Source organism: Eptatretus burgeri, chromosome 20 (genome assembly GCF_056783735.1).
Source record: "Eptatretus burgeri isolate ZD-2024b chromosome 20, Ebu_testis_v1, whole genome shotgun sequence".
Taxonomy (NCBI): domain Eukaryota; kingdom Metazoa; phylum Chordata; class Myxini; order Myxiniformes; family Myxinidae; genus Eptatretus; species Eptatretus burgeri.
Genome location: NC_140980.1, coordinates 157,367 through 171,206, shown reverse-complemented (window position 1 = coordinate 171,206; position 13,840 = coordinate 157,367). Strand labels below are relative to the sequence as shown.

Genomic DNA, 13,840 nt, shown 5'->3' with positions numbered 1-13,840 from the left:
GTGTAATCGTCTTAACGGTGATTCGTGTAATAGTCTTAACAGTGATTAGTGTAATAGTCTTAACGGTGATTAGTGTAACAGTCTTAACGGTGATTAGTGTAACAGTCTTAACGGTGATTAGTGTAACAGTCTTAACGGTGATTAGTGTAACAGTCTTAACGGTGATTAGTGTAACAGTCTTAACAGTGATTAGTGTAACAGTCTTAACGGTGATTAGTGTAACAGTCTTAACGGTGATTAGTGTAACAGTCTTAACGGTGATTAGTGTAACAGTCTTAACGGTGATTGGTGTAATAGTCTTAACGGTGATTAGTGTAACAATCTTAACGGTGATTAGTGTAACAGTCTTAACGGTGATTAGTGTAACAATCTTAACGGTGATTAGTGTAACAGTCTTAACGGTGATTGGTGTAATAGTCTTAACGGTGATTAGTGTAACAGTCTTAACGGTGATTAGTGTAACAGTCTTAACGTGATTAGTGTAACAGTCTTAACGCAGTGATTAGTGTACCAGTCTTAACGGAGATTAGTGTAACAGTCTTAACGGTGATTAGTGTAACAGTCTTAACGGTGATTAGTGTAACAGTCTTAACGGTGATTAGTGTAACAGTCTTAACGGTGATTAGTGTAATTGTCTTAACGGTGATTAGTGTAATAGTCTTAACGGTGATTCGTGTAATAGTCTTTTCGGCGATTGGTGTAATAGTCTTAACGGTGATTAGTGTAATAGTCTTAACAGTGATTAGTGTAATAGTCTTAACGGTGATTAGTGTAACAGTCTTAACGGTGATTGGTGTAATAGTCTTAACGGTGATTAGTGTAACAGTCTTAACGGTGATTAGTGTAACAGTCTTAACGGTGATTAGTGTAACAGTCTTAACGGTGATTAGTGTAACAATCTTAACGGTGATTAGTGTAACAGTCTTAACGGTGATTAGTGTAACAGTCTTAACGGTGATTGGTGTAATAGTCTTAACGGTGATTAGTCTAATAGTCTTAACGGTGTTTAGTGTAATAGTCTTAACGGTGTTTAGTGTAATAGTCTTAACGGTGATTAGTGTAACAGTCTTAACGGTGATTAGTGTAATAGTCTTAACGGTGATTGGTGTAATAGTCTTAACGGTGATTAGTGTAATAGTCTTAACGGTGATTAGTGTAACAATCTTAATGGTGATTAGTGTAACAGTCTTAACGGTGATTAGTGTAATAGTCTTAATAGGTGATTAGTGTAACAGTCTTAACGGTGATTAGTATCATAGTCTTAACGGTGATTAGTGTAACAGTCTTAACGGTGATTAGTGTAACAGTCTTAACGGTGATTAGTGTAATAGTCAACGGTGATTAGTGTGGTGCAGTGCAATGCAAGTTAACAAGACTAATTCATGAACGTTTAAAATCCCACAGCAACTTCAGAACAAGGTCACGAAGAACCTTGCCATGCAGGACAGGTAGGCAAGAGTGGAGGAACTGCAATTTTCCAGAATCGAGAAGCTGGGTTGGAGGTAGAGACAGCTTGGCCAGCGCAGGGCGCTGCTCGCACAATGAGTGGATTTCGAAATCACTCCTCACCGAAAGATCCTCTTCCACCTCCACCTTTGAGTTGCCCCGGTATTCTGGTTCCTAAGTGTGGGGGTGGGTGGGAGGAAGATGCAGGAAAATTGGAACTTTGAAGGTTTGCCAGGACCACATGAAGTTTACGCTCAGGATGAGAAGCGAGCCAATGGACTTCGACCAGATACAACAGTACTACATCAAGCTCCTCCATGAACCTTTGATCACTAAAAACATAAATTAAATAAATAATCAACAAGGTCAATCACAATGTTTCAATGGCTGAGAGTAGAACAGACTGCTTTGATGGACGACACCGTCCAGTGTACCCCATGATCCATTCCAAAACCAACCCTCTTACTTTCACGTGTTAACTCCCCCCTCCTAGCTCCTCGGGGTAATTGAAGAAGAGAATAGTGCACACGGTCCAAATGGCTTTTGTGAAATATTATATCAATAACTTCATTCACAACATTTAAACGCCACGTGCATGTCGGAGAAAAGAGGCAGAAGAAGACCCCGTACCTTTTTCAGGCGGAGCGCAACTTTGGAGAGCAGAAGTCCCTCGTAGTGGAACCGATGAAGCAGCGAGTGGTTTGCCATCTTACGCAACTGCATGAGCGTGTTTCTTAACTTCCTCTTCTCTCCTGGAAACACAACGATGCACATCAATGTGCGGTGAAAAAATGTCCTCATTGCAACAAGGATGAAGTCTCCCCATCACAGATAAGTTCGTTTAACGACGTCACGAGGCCGAACATCCGAATGGTTTGGGATCCACTTCTTCGCTGTGCGGACGCAGCTCTCTCTTCGTCCTTTCAAAAGCTCAGTGATACCGGTCGGATTGAGCTAAGTGACAACCACCAGCCCTCACCCCACACTCTCCAAGCCATTAATGGCCTGTCACAAATGCTCCTGACTCGCCATTCTCTGCACCTTCCACCCTCGCCCCACTCCCTCATTCTGTGGTCTCCAACATCGGGGGGAATTCAAATTACCTTTTCAAATCTACTTAAACTCACACAGCACGGTCCGGACTAGTCTCTGTCTCCCTCCCTGACTACTCACTCCTTCCTTCGCTTTTGATAGACCTGGTTCACATCATGGTGGTGTTGCTGTCTTTGTTAACATAAAAACTCCCCCATAGCCCCTACCTAACCTCATGGAGGAGTTATGACTTTGTGTGACTCTCTCTCTCTCTCTGGAATAGACTCCTCCCACCCCTCCCAGCACACACCCACCCCCACCCCCACCCACCCAACAACCTGTCTTCAAGTCCCTTTCCTGAAACATGGATTGTCTGCTGTTCAACCACCCCAGTTCACTCTTCTCATCTGTGGAGACTTCAACTGCCACCATGCCTGTTCACTGGAGCCAAGAGTCAGTCTTCAAACTACACTCCAAGGTATTAAAAGAAAAGTTGTTGTTGTTTATATTTTGAACAGCTGCCCTTACTCAGCCTGTCTCCTCTTTTTTTTAACTCACATCTCTTGTAAAACAGTCTTATGCACCAAGTGAAGTGGCATTCTTGGTTCGATTTGGTAAAACTTCCCCCTCCAGCCTGTTCTGCTGCTTCTCTCGGCTCTTCCGGTCAAGCAGTGTCAAAGTTTTCCTCTCCTTGCCAGTCTGTGGATGGCCAGCAAGGTGCCAATATATCTTGGTCTTGTCTGAAAACAGCTGTCTCCCTCATGGACCGTTTAAATACCTCATCGGCTCATGAAACCAACAGTTCCTGGAATTCCTGCCTCAACAGAATGCTTTGTCCCCATTCACCAGTTTATGACGTCACGCCTACATTTTCCTGATTCAACATTCCGACGATCACACACCGAGTCTGGAATCAAAGTTTAATTTCTCAACTGGATTGTAAGATTAGGAAACATTTCATTACACAACCTTTGCTGGCAAAAAATTTGTTTCAAGAAAATGTAACCTTTCAAAGCGATGACTTCGACATTGGGCAATTTTGTCACTTTTTCCCCCTTTTTGTCCCCCGTCACTCCAACAAGGTCGGAAACAGGAGATATTTAAATGAACTCCGTCCGATCGACCGTCCGACCCACCAGCTGACCCACCGACCGACCAGCCGACCACCCAACCGACTGTCTGACCCACCGACTGACCAGCTGACCACCCAACCGACTGTCCGACCCACCAGTTGACCCACCGACTGACCAGTCGACCACCCAACCGACCGAACAGCTGACCCACTGACCGACCCACCAGCTGACTCACCGACCAACCAGCGGACCACCCAACCAACCGACAGTCCGACCATTTGTCCATGAACTTTTGTGTACTCAATATTTCAAAAACAGTTGAACATTTCGCTTTCATCTTGCAGATATATATTCCTGATGGAATTATCAATCACGGCAGTGATTGGCTGAATTCCGTTGCCACGGCAACCATCTCAGGGTAACCTGGTGTGTGCACGCAATATTTCAAAAACCGTTCAAAATTTCTCTTTCATGTCACACAGATCTATTCCTCATCCCACCCAAAAGGTGGGGGACCTGGAGTATCAGCTGATTGAGGTTATTTACCCACCGACCGACCAACCAATCGACGATGTTCGGTGGCAGTTTTCTCCAGGTTTAAGAGTTCCAGTCACCGCCATATATGTTGTGAGCTGGACCATGCGTTTACGTCTGCCTGTTCCTATTTTATCCCCAGGTCAGGTCAGGTATGGGAGGATGTGCCAGAACAGCGCGTCGCTGCGTCCACTTTCCGCCGGTACTCCAGGGGCCTCTGTCTGGCCTTCCCCCAGGCAGATGCCTGGCCCATCCCCATCTCCTTGAGATGCTGGTCAACCTGCTGCAACCAAGAGGCACGTGGTCGGCCCACTGGCCTCCTCCACTCACGAGACTCTCGCTGAGAGAATCTGGTGAGCAGGATCAGCGTCAGGAAAACGAGCCACATGTCCATACAGCCGCAGCTGACGCTCACGGACCATGCAGGTAACAAATCTCATCCGAGTCTCTCTCAGCAACCGCTCGTTGGACACAAAATCTGACCAGCGATAGTCAAGGATTCTCTGAAGAGACCTGGTACCAAAGGAATTAAGTCTCCTTCTCAGATCCTTGGTCAGAGTCCAAGTCTCGCATCCATAGAGCAAGACTGGAAGCACCAAGGACCTGAAGACTCGGACTTTCGTCCTCCCGCACAGATACCGGCAGCGCCACACCCCATGATCCAGTGAATCCATGACTCCCCAGGCCCGACCCAGACGTCTAGTGACCTCTGACTCACAGCCGGCAGAGACATGAATATCACTGCCAAGGTAGGTGAATCTCTCCACGACCTCAACATCCTGACCACAAACAGGCACAGACAGGACAGCAGCATCCAAGATGTCATCGAAAGCCTGGATCTTAGTTTTGACCAAAGAAACCCGTAATCCCAGCGGATCCGACTCCTCATTCAGCACCTCGAGGGCCCCCAAGAGGATGTCTAAAGTCTCCGCAAAGATGACTGCATCATCTGCGAAATCAAGGTCCGAGATCTTGACATTCCCAAACGATGCACCGCAGCTTGATCTCTCCGACATCCTCCCTAGAATCCAGTCCATAAAAGTGCTGAAAAGTGTGGGGGCCAGTACACACCCCTGACGAACTCCAGTAACAAATGGAAATAAGTCAGAGATGGTACCACCACACTTCACAGCACTCTCAGTACCAGAGTGGAGTTCAGACATCAGATCGATCAGTTTTGGTGGCACTCCACGAAAACCAAGAATCCTCCAGAGGACATCCCGATTCACTGAATCGAACGCTTTACAGAGATCAACATCGGCTGCAAGCAGCCCCTGTCGAAACTCTCTTCTGCGTTCAGTGAGGACACGAAGATCAAGGATACGGTCATTCGTTGACTACTTTGGTGTAAAGCCTGACTGCTCTGGATGCTGGTGCTCAAGCAGTTGGTGGCGAACCCTATCAAGAATTATCCGAGCAAAGACCTTGCCCGGCACTGAGAGCAGCGTCACCCCTCTGTAGTTGTTGCAGTCTTGGCGATCACCCTTCCCTTTCCAGAGAGGGACAACGAGGCCCCTCTTCCAGTCAGTTGGGATGATGCCTGTGTTCCAGGCAGAGCACAAAACCGCATGCAACGACACGAGTGCAGCATTTCCACCAGCCTTGAGAAGTTCAGCATGCATGCCACAGATCCCTGGAGCTTTACCCCGTTTAAACCGGTTCACCGCAGCCCGTGTTTCCACAAGCGAAGGTGGACCACAGTTGATTGGAGGGGAAGCAACAGGGATTGTAACACCCTTGACGTCCAACTCGACAGTTGGGGGATCAGCCTGGTACTAACGCTCAAAGTAACCGGCCCAGCGGGCCTTCACTTCAGACTCCTCTGTCAAGAGCCTACCACTCTCTGCTCTAACTGCAGTGCTCCGAGGGATGGGCTTGGATGAACTCAATGCGCGAATTCCCCTGTAAGCGGGACGAGAATCACCTGTCCACAGGTGATGCTCTACCCCCTCACGGATTCCTCGCACATCGGCCTCCTTGTCCACCTTCAGTGCACGTTCAGTTTTACGCCTCAGCTCCCTGAACAGCTCAGGTTTGCCATCCAGCCTGGCCCTGCGACTCTGGTCAATGGTATCCAGTGTCCCTTGAGAGACAAAATTCTTCTTTGCCCTGCGATGAGTTCCAAGACATCCACCGGCAACATCAAGGATGGTGGTCTTGAAGGCACTTCACAAGTCTTCAGGACCCCCCAAAGCACACAGACCCCCAAAATCTCCACTCAGCCTGTTCGCAAACTCCTCAGCTACTCTCTCATCCTTGAGCTTGCCAACATCCAGCCGAGGCTGGGATGGTACCATTCTGCAGGATGTAAGGTGCAGCTTTTGAGTTGCTACAACAAGCCAGTGGTCAGTATTGAGGAACTGAGCACTCCGGTAGACCCTGCAGTTCTGGATCATCCTCCAACGACCGACAACGAGGACATGGTCAATCTCCTTTGTCACACCGCCAGCGTTGGAATACCAAGTCCAGCGATGAGCTTGTGGGCGCTGTTCTGGTTCATAGTTTGTCAGGTCAGGCTATTCTGGTTCATAGTTCATGACCCATGGGGACCAACACATGTCTCATAACGATCCCGATCAGTTCCAGTCGATGCATTGAAATCCCCCAAGACTAGAAGTGTATCTCGTCTGGGGCAATGATCAACCAGACTCGAGCGTGGCGTAGAATGTGTCCTTCACGGTGAGGTCACTCGCCCCAGTCGGAGCATAAACAGAGACCAGGGAAATGACACCGAAGGAGTGACGAATCCTTAATCTCATAATACGCTCGTTGACCGGTGTTACCTCAATTATCATTTGGGTCAGCTTATTGGACACAGCTACAGCAACTCCTTGAGTATGGTAACCATCAGAGCGACCAGACCAATAGTAGGTGTAACCACCCACCATTATCTCGCCGCAATCCGGTCTCCGAACCTCAGAGAGAGCTGCAATACCGATGTCCAAACGCTTGAGCTCAGATGATAACAGAGACAGGTGATCATCCTCTCTTAGGGATTGGACATTCCAGGCACCCACCCGAAGGGACCGCCTCAGGTTAACCCAAGGAGACCGCCGTCTGGTGGACGACACCTCAGCACCACTCCGACACTCTCCCACAATCTGACCCAGGGATGTTACCGCGTGGTTTCCCTCCTTTCATCAAAGATTGGGGGTCCCGAAGACTTTGATCAAATCCCGTCATCCGGTGAGCTGCCCTGCGAAGGGAAGCTGCACAGGAGGTACTCCCACGGAGTGGGTTTTCAGATTTTTTTGCGTTTTTGTGTTTTGCGGAATGAAGGATTTTACGGTGGTTGGAGTGCAAATCCTGCCACCAACCTCCCAATAAAAAGTAACCCAACTGCAGGAGGACGTCCGCAGACACAGTTGGGCACGAGATATGGATCGCCGTTGGCTCACAAGGAGCTCCTCCGCCTTTTGACAGGTTTTGTTTTTAATCCTGCTGGGTGTCCAGATCCAAACACCCTCCTCACCAAAAAACACCTGGTGGGGGAGACGGCTTAGTCGCCGACAACCCGACCATGGAACAGGTTAGTACAGGTTTACATGGTACCTGAAGCAGGTCACAGATCTAACCTGACCTGACAAACAAAAATTTTATCCCCGCTGTCTTTAAAACCGTTGCTCTGCGGACAATGTTTGCTCCACTTTGAGCCTTCACTTCTGGATAACGTTTAAAAAAAAACGACAAAAAATAAATAACACAACACCTGCTGCAGGCTTTTCTGTAAGCTTCTCCAAAAGGTGAATATATAGCTTCCTCTGACTGTTTGTCATGGCGCACAGCTGCACCTCTTCACATTTTTCAGGAAGCTGCTGCAGAACCTAGAAACGACAATAAAACACAAAAGAACGATCAACAGACCAAGATCGAGCAGGGCTTCCTTTCACCTGCATCCCTCAACCGGTATGAAAGTTCTTCGCATCTCACTCATGCAAATCATTTCTCACTCCTTACCGCCAAATGCACCCGATGGAAACAGAATTACCTCGGTCTTGAGACGACGCAAGATGAAGGGCTGGACAAGTCGACGTACTCTGTCCAGTTGAGCCGTTTCCCAGTTGGCTTCCCATCTCTACACACGTGGATACATTCATCAACTTTTTGTAAACCTCCTTCAGTTTGTTCCCTTTTCCTCCCACCAGTGCAATCGTCCCCTAACATTCATCCAACCTTGCTCATCCTTCCTTTGCCTCAAGACAGCAGGCCAAAACAGTTTCGTGTCATCTTCGATCCCACTTGTGATTTCCTCCATTAACGTAGTACATACGTGAGAATCTCAATGCCAGGATAGCATTGGGATTCCTATGTACGTACTGTTTGTGAATGTCTTCACAGCTGTGGAGGAACTCGGGCAGAGGTTGAAACGGCAAAGGGCTCATTGCTTACTTCAGGTAGCTTTTCATGGTTGCTTTATGCAACTTCTTTGGGCGATAAGGGAATGGGAGGACTCAATATATATTTCCAACAAACGATAATACCTCATGAACACGAGCCAAAGCCTGGTGTTGGCTTCATGGTTAAGGCTTCACGGTTAAGGTGGCTGGCTTAAGATCTTAAGGTCTTGAGTTTGAGCCTCTGTCGTTTCGTTGAAACAACACCACGTGGGTTAACTCAGGTTGCCCTTCTTCCGAGGTCAGAAAAATTAGGAACTCCCGTTTAACGTCCATCTGAGGGACAGCATACATCGATGAATTACCCAGCCTGTGAAACACCAGGATGATAGTTTATATCTGGGTCACGATTTAAACCTAGGCCACACTGAAGTATATATATATATATATATATATATATATATATATATATATATATATATATATATATATATATATATATATATATATATATATATATATATATATATATATATATATACTAGCTGAAGTACCCGGGAATACACGGGAAATTTGCCCTATTTTCCTTACGCTGGTTAGACTGAGGCATTAGTTGTATGGAGAAAATTGGGAAGGCTTCTTTTATTCCTCAGATTTATGGAAGGAAGGCTTGATGATGCCATAATCCTCAGAGAGGTCATAGTTGAAGGCAGCCTTGAGCCACTCAATGTTTCTAGCAGCAGTGGCAACTGTTGATGTCCTGCCAAAAAGCTGGAACGTGAGTTTTGTGCTTCTCTCGCCCATCGGTGTGACGCTCTATTTGCAGTTAGGCGACTCTCTCTCTCTCTCTCTCTCTCTCTCTCTCTCTCTCTCTCTCTCTCTCTCTCTCTCTCTCTCTCTCTCTCTCTCTCTCTCTCTCTCTCTCTCTCTGCAGCTGACTCCGCTTGCCTGGCTCTTTCATGAGCAGATATATCAGCAGTTTGCTGTTGGCGTGCGCGTGCAGTTCGAGAATTCAAATAACAGGAGGAGAATGTTTATGTTTAAAAAGTCAACGAATACGAACATTTTGTATTTCAAAAAACCATTGCGTTTTTAACCATGAAGCCTTTTGTTATGATTAATACGCCGGCGCACTATTCGAAAGCCATTTTTTTCTTTCTAATGGAAATTTTATTTATATATATACTAGTACGGGCCCGTAGGGGCGGGCCCGTAGGTGCGTGCCCGTAGGTGAGTGCCAGTAAGTGCAGCCCTCTCTCGCCCCTCTCTCTTGCCCCCGCTCTATCCCCCGTAGTCTCGCCCCCCACTCTCATCCCCCTCTCTCGCCCCCCCCACTCTCATCCCCCTCTCTCCTGCCCCCTCTCTCACCCCCTCCTCTCGCCCACCTCTCTCTCCCCTCTCTTGCCCCCCTCTATCCCCCCTAGTCTCGCCCTTCCTCTCTCGCCCCCACTCTCATCCACCCCTCTCCCGTCCCCCTCTCTCGCAGATATTGGTCGACAGATAAATGGCCGTAACTTGGGAACTGCTCGTCCGATTAATATCAAACCTCGATAAGCCACATCTGCGGGTCCCCAGCAATATTCCTGGCAAGTTTCAATCAGATAGGACCGTCAATCGTGCAAAATAAATAAAAAATAACAAATAAATAAATAATAATTGTGACGTCATTCGTGACGTCATATCACGGTGTCTTGTCATTGGTCGACAGATAAATGGCCGTAACTTGGGAACCGCTTGTCCGATTGATATCAAACCTCGAAAAGGCACATCTGCGGGGCCCCGGCAATATTCTTGGCAAGTTTCAATCCGATCGGACCGGTGATCGTCCGATTATTAATAATTTGGGAAAAAACTGGCATGATAAGGTGAGAAGGTGGAACGACACCTTCAGCTGCCATATATACACCTTTTCAACACTGAAAAATCGGTAAAATGGCCGTAACTTGGGAACCGCTTGTCCGATTGATATCAAACATCGAAAAGACACATCTGCGGGGCCCCGGCAATATTCCTGGCAAGTTTCAATCAGATCAGGCTGGCGGTCGTCGAGAAACGGCGGTCGCAGAGAGACAGACAGACACACACACACACACACACACACACACACACACACACACACACACACACACACACACACACACACACACACACACACACACACACACACACTACTGGAATTATAGATAGATATATATTTTTAATATATATATTTTTTCATTTTTATGGAGAGCCACTAAGCGCATCCTGGAGCTGAATGTTAGTTCTATATATGTGTAAAGTTTCATCAAGATCGGTTCACTGGTCTAGGAGCTTATTCGTCACAAAAAACAGACAGACAGACATACACAGACAGGACTGCCATTTATATAATAAATATATATATATATATATATATATATATATATATATATATATATATATATATATATATATATATATATATATATATATATATTGTGGATTCCCGCCCGTTCGGCGTGCGGACAGCCGCTTTTTAGTCGAATCGTGTCTGCGCGCGCCCACCGAACAAGCAATCCAGTCGTAGAAATTTTAGATCAACGCTGAAATCCAGCGAAGGGTGTGTTTTTAAGCACACCACAGCCTTGTCAGTACTTGACCCGCACGCTGCAGGGTCCAATCGCCGAATTGTCGACTTACCTAATTATTCGTGCGGGAAGGCTACCGAGAGGTTGTACCTCAACGGGGCTGCTTGGGAACGAGCCACGTACGCAGCTCGCTCCGTTCTGCGGATACCGAGCGGGGTATTATCGCGCAGCCCTGTTGGACCCGATCACTTTATCGGCTTTTCAAAAGCCAGCTACATTCCGTACGTAGCAATGGCAACTCAAATGGTGAAAAAGACACACGAACATGTCAACATTGAGACAGGCACATTTATTTACACTATCACGTGTGCAAGCAATGGGGGTAAGGGAACAGGAGGACCAACGACCTCCAGCCGTTTTCTATAATTATTTATTTACATGCACTTAACCAGTTTTACTTATAGACGGTGCCACGAACACACACACACCCAGAAATAAAGGAAGAAATGCGACCGTGTGGTGGTGGACCCTCGGGACTCCGTCCTCCTTCCTCCGACATTGTGCTCGTCCCACCCTCACGGTTCTCTCGCCTCCTTCCGACAACCTCCTTCCTCACGACGCCCCCGACCTCGATTCTGATTCTCCTCAACACCACACCCAGAGACTCTCCTCAGCATTCCACCGCCTCAATTCTCTCCTCCGCGTTCCAGCGCCTCCGACATTTATCCACAGAGCTTCGCCCCTCCCTTCCCGGTGCACGGGGGGGGGGGAATTCCAGCAGAGCTCGGCCGGGCAGTTGTTGTTGACCCTAAGGGGAGGGGCTGCAGTGGGCTCTTTCCACCCAAAAGGAGCGCCCTCCCCTACTTCACCTTTGAACCTCGGTTCGCCCTGCCCCTCCTCTCTCCCGGCGCGGGGGTGGGAAAGGGGGAAGGGAAATGCCCGGCGTTATTGGGATCTCTCGTGTTGGCCGCGGAGACGCCATTTGTTCGGGGGTGGGGAGGGGAAAGGGTCGTCTGCCTGCTTTCCATCGACGAACCAGGCTTCTGGGAACCATTGCTGAGGTGGAAACACGGTGGCGTGGTTGTGAAGGTTGTGGTTAACGTGGTGTGGCTGGCGCTTTGTGGTGGTAGTAATGGTGGTGTGGCTGAGGTGGTGTGGTTGTTGTGGTTGGTGGTTGAGGTGATCGAGATTGTTGTGGTTGGTGGTTGAGGTGATCGTGGTTGTTGTGGTTGGTGGAGCTTTGTGGTGGTAGTAATGGTGGTGCGGTGGGCGTTGTGGTTGGTGGTTGTTCCAAAATAAAGACAGCAAAAGAAAAACCACGATCTCAAAGATCACAGCCCTGATCACATGAATAAATCCCGCGAAACAACAGTGGGGAATTCTACCTGAACACGTAATTACCGGAATAACTGATATAAAGGACCCAAATGGTGTTCTGCGAATTTCCACAGCATGTAAGTGGAAATGCTCAGCCGAGTGTACCCGACATGGCCCACCTATGCGCCATGCTGGCGGGAGTAAACGCGACCATGCATGAAATGAAAACAGCAAAATTGATGGAAATTCGCATTACACCAAAAAGAGTCCTCAGGTGAGATATATCGATAAGTCCATGTGTAGTTTGCCCAAACCCGTTGTATAGAGGGAATTTATGTGATCCATCCGGGCTGCGATGCTTTGAGTTAGCCATTTTTCTGTTCTATCTTTTATTTCAAACAAACAGCATCTCAACAACCACGCCATCCCCACCACAGCGCCAACCACACTCCAACCATGCCACCTCCACCACCTATGCTACCACATCTTCGCCACTCACCATTCAATAAGCACCGTGCGGTCACGATCTCCGCGGAAGAACAAAAACAACTAACGATGCTTGTGGGCTTTTCCCGCCATTTTTCCCTGCGCTTGGTGTGAAGGAAGGGGGGAAGGGCAGCTCGCCGCCGATTGGTGGATGATCGGCGTGAGGCGGTTGGAGTGAGGGAACGGCCCTTTTCGGGAAGCTTCTCGAAGGAGGGTGGAGCCGAAAACGGGGCGGTGCGAATGGGCGGAGCCGGTCCCTACAAAAGGGACGAACGAGTTGGTTCGGGAGTTTTTTGGTTGGTTGCTCGGTTGGTTCGGAGTTGTGTGGAGTTCGAAGTGAGCCTTCTGGTTCGGGTCGCGAGCTCGTGGTTCCTGCCCTGTTCGGCGATCCTCGCGCGGGCCCTGGGACCCCGTGCACGAGCGTGGGAAGTAGCGCCGAACGAGCCCCGTCCGTTCCAAGAGCCCCGTCCGAGCTGTCGGGCGGACGACGCGAGTTACGCGCGGGAGAAGGACTCGACACGCCCTGGGAAGTCGCGACTTCCTTTTCTTTTGGGGTTTTTGTATAAATGTGTGTGTGGCGCTAGTCTGCCAAGTAGAATCGTATAAGTGTTCCTGTGCTCGTGTAAATAATAATTATAGTCGGTTGTAGCTCTGCATTGTGTCCTTGCTTTTGTTTCTTTCGTTTTTTGTGCATTTTTCTTTTGCTGTAATATACGTGCTTCCGTGTGTTGCGCAATAAAGTGCGGCTTGTTGAATTTGTTCCCCGTTTTGCTGCGTCCTTTCCTTTGTTTGAATTTCCATCTTGCATCACGTAAGGGATTGGTGGTGGGTGTAAGTTCCCGGTAACTAATCTGAACCGTCAAGGTCGACGATAACTCCGCTCGGTTATCCCTGTAGTACGGAACGAGCCGCTTAAGCGGTTCGTGTCCGGAGTCGACCTGTGGCGAGGTGACAATTAACCATCCGCGTCGGTACTTCGGGAGGTCGAGTTTGGCGAACAACCCTATCCTACGCGGGTGGCCGATTGGCACGATTGTGGTGAGGTTAAACCCCCACCCGTGACTGGCTCCAG

The 13,840-nt window shown here is 48.3% G+C and overlaps 1 protein-coding gene across 3 annotated transcripts in view; it reads right to left on the bottom strand.

Moving 5' to 3' along the window:
- Window positions 1-13,511, bottom strand: part of LOC147008220 (SWI/SNF-related matrix-associated actin-dependent regulator of chromatin subfamily A containing DEAD/H box 1B-like) — a 37,199-nt gene extending 23,688 nt beyond the window's left edge. The window contains exons 1-5 of one of the 3 annotated variants that reach the window (XM_085865100.1): window positions 11,454-13,511; window positions 8,074-8,160; window positions 7,795-7,909; window positions 2,077-2,198; window positions 1,432-1,620 (exon numbers count right to left, since the gene is read on the bottom strand). In XM_085865100.1, the coding sequence (XP_085721226.1) occupies window positions 1,432-1,620; window positions 2,077-2,198; window positions 7,795-7,861 (378 nt within the window). In that variant the 5' untranslated portion in view covers window positions 7,862-7,909; window positions 8,074-8,160; window positions 11,454-13,511. Of the gene's footprint in view, window positions 1-1,431; window positions 1,621-2,076; window positions 2,199-7,794; window positions 7,910-8,073; window positions 8,161-8,258; window positions 8,826-11,453 lie in introns of those variants that run through there. The other 2 variants (XM_085865101.1, XM_085865099.1) reach the window with 2 other exon arrangements.
- Between the last annotated feature and the right edge of the window lie 329 nt (window positions 13,512-13,840).